The sequence below is a fragment of the Physeter macrocephalus genome, unplaced genomic scaffold (assembly GCF_002837175.3).
Source record: "Physeter macrocephalus isolate SW-GA unplaced genomic scaffold, ASM283717v5 random_1170, whole genome shotgun sequence".
NCBI lineage: Eukaryota > Metazoa > Chordata > Mammalia > Artiodactyla > Physeteridae > Physeter > Physeter macrocephalus.
In genome coordinates, this window is record NW_021146843.1 from 18,120 (window position 1) to 24,216 (window position 6,097).

At 49.5% G+C, this 6,097-nt stretch overlaps 1 protein-coding gene across 1 annotated transcript in view; it reads right to left on the minus strand.

Moving 5' to 3' along the window:
* Positions 1 to 4,283, minus strand: part of LOC114485527 (retinoic acid receptor RXR-gamma-like) — a 19,145-nt gene extending 14,862 nt beyond the window's left edge. Inside the window, exon 1 of the mRNA XM_028487117.2 lies at positions 3,903 to 4,283. Within this exon, the coding sequence (XP_028342918.1) occupies positions 3,903 to 3,951 (49 nt within the window). The 5' untranslated portion in view covers positions 3,952 to 4,283. The remainder of the gene's footprint in view (positions 1 to 3,902) is intronic.
* Positions 4,284 to 6,097: the final 1,814 nt, after the last annotated feature.

Consider the following 6,097-nt stretch of genomic DNA (forward strand, 5'->3'; position numbering starts at 1 on the left):
CCTCCACACAAACACACACACACACACACACACACACACACCTCCAACTCAACCCCTCCTCTATGGCTATTCTTAGGTGAGAAGGGGAGTATTCTACACAAATGGTCAGAGTCTGTAGGGCAGGACTCTTGCAAATCAGTAGGCCCCCAGAAGAAGCCCGCAGTTAATTGTCCAGAGGCCACCATTGCTCCTGAGTGACTGCTAACCTATCCTGCGCTTTATTCCTCAATGCCAGGCTACTGTGTCTGCAACCATTGGGCAGTGCCATGGCTGGCTTAGGGCTCTTCACCCCCTCAAGGCGGGCGCTGCTGCCTTAGCTCTCCTGCAGCAAGTCTGTGGCCCACAGAAGCCGTGAGAGGCAACTCAGCACGTCCTGGACTCTGGAGCCAGAATCCCTGGGGTCAAAGCCTTGGCTGTGCCATTTTCTAGCTATGGGACCTTAAAAGAAGTTACTGCACCTTGCAATGCCTCAGTTTCCTTGCTGATAAAAGGAAGGTGATAATATTGGTAATAGTACCTACTCACTGGGTTGTCATGAGGATTAAATAAGATAATACTAGTGAAGTGTTTACAATGGTAGCTGGCACTTAGCAAGCGCTACTGCGTGCTTGTTAAATGAAACAAGAGAAGTCCCCTCTCCCCTAATCTCCTTCTCACCCTGAGGATTACCGCACAATTGGACGGGGGGGGATTACAGGCTTTGTTTTGCCATCTTCTTAGAGGTAGCAACTGTCTCATCCAGGCAAACAAATCTCTTACTGGGCAGCTGGCAAAGCCAGGACTTGGCAGAAAAGGAAAAGAAAAGGGCTCTCACCTCATCACATGGCAGGGCCTAGAGCTGGGAGAGTGGGCACGCTGGTGGGGCTGCTGCAGCCCAACTAGTCCCCACTCTGTGGCCACTTTGACCAGTGTCTTGTTCACGGATGGGGGGGAAGGCCTGATATCTGGTAAGCACAGCCCAGATGCAAATCTCAGGTGTGTTGTTTCCCAAGGGTGACATTGCTTCCCTAGAGATCCTCACAGATTCCAGGAGCCCTCTGTGGTTCCATTTGCTAATATGTAAAAGGGCAGGGGTTATACACTAAATCATTTAATATGTGTGGCACAACTTGCTGCGTTTGGGCAAAGGTGGTGAGAGGCTGCAGGTAATGTCTGCTCCCATCCTCAGGTTTCCCCAGTGCCTATGGGTGGGTCCTCCTCCTTCCTTCCCTCCCTCCCTCACTGCTGCAAGTTCTCAGGAAGACCTCCGTTTTCAAGGGGTCCCTGTCCTTTGCTCAGTGTTTCCGCCTCTTAGCTGGCGAAAGCAAACAAAATGGAAAACATCAGCAGAACTATACAAAATAATTGTTCTCCTCCCTCAGGAATGGGGAGGAAAAGAAGCATTAGGGAGAGATGTTTCAACAGCCTAGATTATCCTTTCTCCTCCCACCCCTCATGTTATATCAGCCTACTTCTTCCATGGTCCAGCCAATTGTGTTTCCTTTTATCTGAAACCTGATTACACTAAATACCAGAGCTCTCACAATTATGAACATTTAAACCAGCAACGTATGTGGGTCTTCATGGATTTAATTTTATTTCCCCAGATTCCTAATTCATTATACTACAGTAATGTTTGACTTTTAGATTAATTTGCATTTTAGTACTTGAACAAAATGGAGGGGATGAAAACATTAACTTTTACTAAATACCACATATACAGACAGCACTCTATAGCTGCTTTTTCAAGCATTTGCACGTTTAATGCTCACAACCATGATCTGAGGATGGGATGTTAAACTCTGTTTTAGAGACGAGGCTTAGAGAGGTTCAATAACTTGCCTAAGGTCACACAGCTAGTAAGTGAAAACCTAGAAACCAAACTCAGTTCTCTGTGTGTGTGTGTGTGTGTGTGTGTGTGTGTGTGTGTCTTTCATGCTCTTTTCACTCCATCAGATTGAAGGAACACTATTAGAAGTTTGACTCAGGGGCTTTTCCAGAAGGGCTCTCCCCCTCAACTCCACATTAAACTATTCCTGCCTTCCTTGAGGCCTCAGTTTACACATCTATAATATAAGAGGGCTAAGATGCTCTTTGAGGCCCCTTAGCAGGCTACCGTCCCAAGATTCCAGCCAGCAGCCCCCAGCGAATTCTGGACTAGATCTTCTTTTTCCAGACTTTCTCTCCCTACATCTGTCCACCTTCAATCCTTTTATTCACCCCAACTGTTACAGAGGGTCTCCTTGGCAGTCATGAAGCCATAACCTCACAGACCTCAGGGGTCCCAAGAATCTCATGGATAAGCGTGTTCTTCAGACAACTGAACTCAGAGGGAAAAGGAAAAAGTACTTCTCGGCTGTGAATGGGACCAAGATGGGAGCTGAAAAGGCTTTTCACACCCAGGACCCAACTGTAAACTGGAGATCAGATGTCCAGGTCACAGCCTTGGCCACCACTCTTACCGGGTCATGTCACGAGACTGGCCCCAAGAACTTCAGCATTACCACCTCCAGGATGTGTGTCCATGGCCCCCCACCCGCTGTGTCCAAGTGGCAACCTCCTCCTGCAACAGATAGGGCACGTGCCATGCAGTATTACAATGTGTCTGGTCCAAATAATAGAGACTACATCTCATGCACATCTGTATTACCAGCGCCTAACTCCATGCTTGGCCCACAAAACCACCCAATGTACCCCGAATGAATCAGCAAACCCCCTGGCTTAATGACTCCAGGACAGGGACCCCATCCACTGGCCATGTCCCACCACACCTTATAGAGGGGACTGCCCAGAGGGATAGGCAAGCTTTGCCCCCAAGCCTTCAGATGAATGGCCTATCTGTCCCCACAGGAGGTGGGGAGAGCAGAGACTTTTCAGTTCTCAAGACCTGACAAGTTTCTGCTTTGTCTTGCCTGCCAGAATCCGTGGGGCAAAAGCTCTCCCCTTTGGCTCCCAAGAACCCAAACTGTATGCCACCAGATGCCAAGTGAGAGGCCAGTTGGTCAGCTGTTGGTTCCATGTATCCAAGCTGGGCGACTGTGCTGCTTCTGTCGCTGAATGGAAGGAGCCTTGGGACCAAAGTGCCTGGGTGTGAAGGCAGCCCCTGGGAAGTGCCGCCCAGCTGCGCTGCCTGGCTTGGCAACTTGGAGCTCCAGCTCGCCTGTTTTCTGCTATGAGAACCTGGACCACCCAGCCCCTCCACCAACTCCCAGATTCTGACCGATAGCAGAGACCCTGGAAATGGAATTGGGGGCAGCAGCAGGGGGAGGGGACAAGAGGCTATTAGCAAATCAAAAGGGGGAGAAAACAGAGGAAGGAAAACAGGGTGGCAAATTAAAGTGCTATGTTTTCTTTTTAAAAAAATCCAATTCTAAGGAAATCTGCTTTTAAATAAAACAATCAGTCCCTTGTTATGAAGAATCCCAGGGACCCTTAATATAGGCAAAACCTTTTGAGTCACATTTGTTTTTCCGCATGGCAAGTTGGATAATAGGTACCTCCTAGTAATTTCCCCTACCTTTTCCACTCTTCACACCCACGCAAACACACCGGGTTATAACAATGCACTTAGTCTACCTTTGTCTCAGACATATTCCCAAGCATGTGGGTTGAGGCTCTCCTTAGAATATCCCCATATCCTCCCATCTGTTCACTCATTCTGATGTGCAAACAGATCCTCACCTACGGACCATTCTCTGCCCCTCTCTCGCTCCCTCCCTCTCGCGGTCCCTGTCCCTCTCTCATGCACACACACACACACACACACACACACACACACACACACTCTCACACGGAAACACACTACGTACGCCTATAAACATATATGCTCTCCTAATTCAATCCTAATCCAGTTATCCGGATCTCCCCATCTCCGCTCCGTCTCTCCAGACGGTCCCCACGGTGAAGCCATGTGAAATACTCACCTCCGAAGCCTGTGGGAAACTTCATGAAGTGAGAATAATTTCCATACATGTTGACTCTTCAGTTCATAGTCCTCCCGGGCGCGTCTGCTCAATCGCTCGGCCTCTCCCGGCTCCCGAGCGCTGCCGCGCTCCCTTCAACTTGGGCTAGCAAGAGTGGTCATCGCTTCCTACCAGCCCGGGCAGCTCGGGCTGGGCCAGCCCTCTGGGATTAGTCAGGAATCTGCCTCTCGATCTGAGAGCCCACATCGTGCGTTGAGCCGGCGGTGGCGGCAGCAGCTGGTGCCTGTCAGTAATCACGCATAATGCCGCCGCCGCTGCCGCCACTGCCACACTGCCACCGCCGCGCTGCCGCTGGAGATCCTGTTGCTAGTTTGATTAAGTCGGGGCTGGGCTGCTGCGTGCGACTCTTCCACCTCCCGGCTGGTCCCCAGAGGTCCCCACCGGTGGTGGCACAATCTATTATCTGGGAAGCCAATCGATGTGTGACCGCCCCAGAGTAGGTCAGGACAGAGGAGGGGGAAGTGGCCGGGCGGGGGAGTGCGGGGGGGTGGGACTCTTTAGGTGCCTTTTCTTTACTTGCAGCCCCCAAAATCAATGGGATTTTATTAAAGTGCATTTTCTCACTGCGGCTTCTATCTATCCAATGCACTTGGTATTTGATCTGGGAAAGGTGGTGGGGATAGGGGCCAAGAGAGAACAGAGCCCTTTCATAAACCCGAGATTGGCCAAGTGTGAGAGGCCATCCCCAGCTTTGGAAAACTAAACCAGAGTGGCCCTTAGATCTGGGGTGGGCCCCTCCTGTTCTGGTGGCCGGAAGCGTTTGTCTGTGCTCTAAAGGTAGAAGCTTGACAAGGGCAGTTAGAAGCCAGAGCTCGCTGACACAGAAAACATACAGGTAGGGGAGACAAATGGGGTGGTCCTTCTCTTATATTTCACTGGAGGGATGCATTTACCTTACATACCACTGTCATCAGGCCACCTGTTCAAATAGCACCATTGAGTCCTCAGTGGCACAGAGACTCCTGGGTGCAACCAACTCACAGATGAAAAAGCCTAAGCATCCCTTTGATGTTTGGATCTACTATACAGCTTTCCCGACAAGCCACTGCTCCACCTATACTTGAATACCTCCAATAATGGGGAGCTCACTACCATTTCATTCCATTCCATTTCTGGACAGCTCTTACCATGAGAAAGTTTTTTATTAAGCTGAAATCTGTCTCCTCCCTGCCGCTTCTGCCCACAGGTTCTAGGCCTCTCCCTGGAGCCACACAGAGAAACCTGTGGGGTCTTTCACAGTAGGATCTTCTGCAAAGTCGGAGATAAATCTCCCAAGCCCATAGTCTACCTTCTCTGGGCATTCTGGCCTCTTTTATTCATTCCACATATCACCAACTGTTCAAGTCTATTCACAACCTATCCTTTTTCTATGAATATACTTCAATTTACAGAGACTCCCTTATGGTAGGGAAGCGGGTAGGCCAGACTTGGATACAATACTCCAGATATGGTCCAAATCTTCTTGTGGTGTATGTATTGGCAGGGCAATGAGAGTGCTATCAGCACACCCTCCAGGGGTCAGAGTCATGGGCTGAGCTCTGAGAGTCTGAAACAAAGGTGAGAGGTTTTCTCCTGATGCAGCATGGCTCATAGTCAGAGAGGCAGTCAAATCAGGGCCCCATGGGGAAAAAAACCCCAAGATTCACACGCTAGGAGAACCCAGAACAAAAACTGAGAATAAAGGGCAAGAGGCAGGAACAAAGCCAGGATGACAATGGGGGAAGAGGCCAAGATGGATGTCAGAGCAAAAGCAGGTCAGGAAGGAGGAAGAAAGATCAGGCCGTCTCTGAGAAAAGTCTTGGTGACTGGAGCTCTCCTGGCTAGTCACTGGTCTCATAGCATCAGCTGAGAACCAGCGTGGACGTGACTAGTGCAAAATACACACAGAATGTCATTTGCTTCCTTGCATTAGCTTCTGGGCAGCCCCACATGCTTATTCATGTTGGAATTGATAAATCCCACACCCCAAGTTGTATTCTCTTTTATGCATATTCTCCACCCCGTTCTTGGGCAATTGGTTTGGGAGTCAACACGCAATATCTTCCTATATTCCTCTGAAATGAAAACGTTTAGATTCATTCATCAGCCCAGATTTTTTGAGATCCTGCTTGTTTTGTCCAGTGTATTTTTTATTC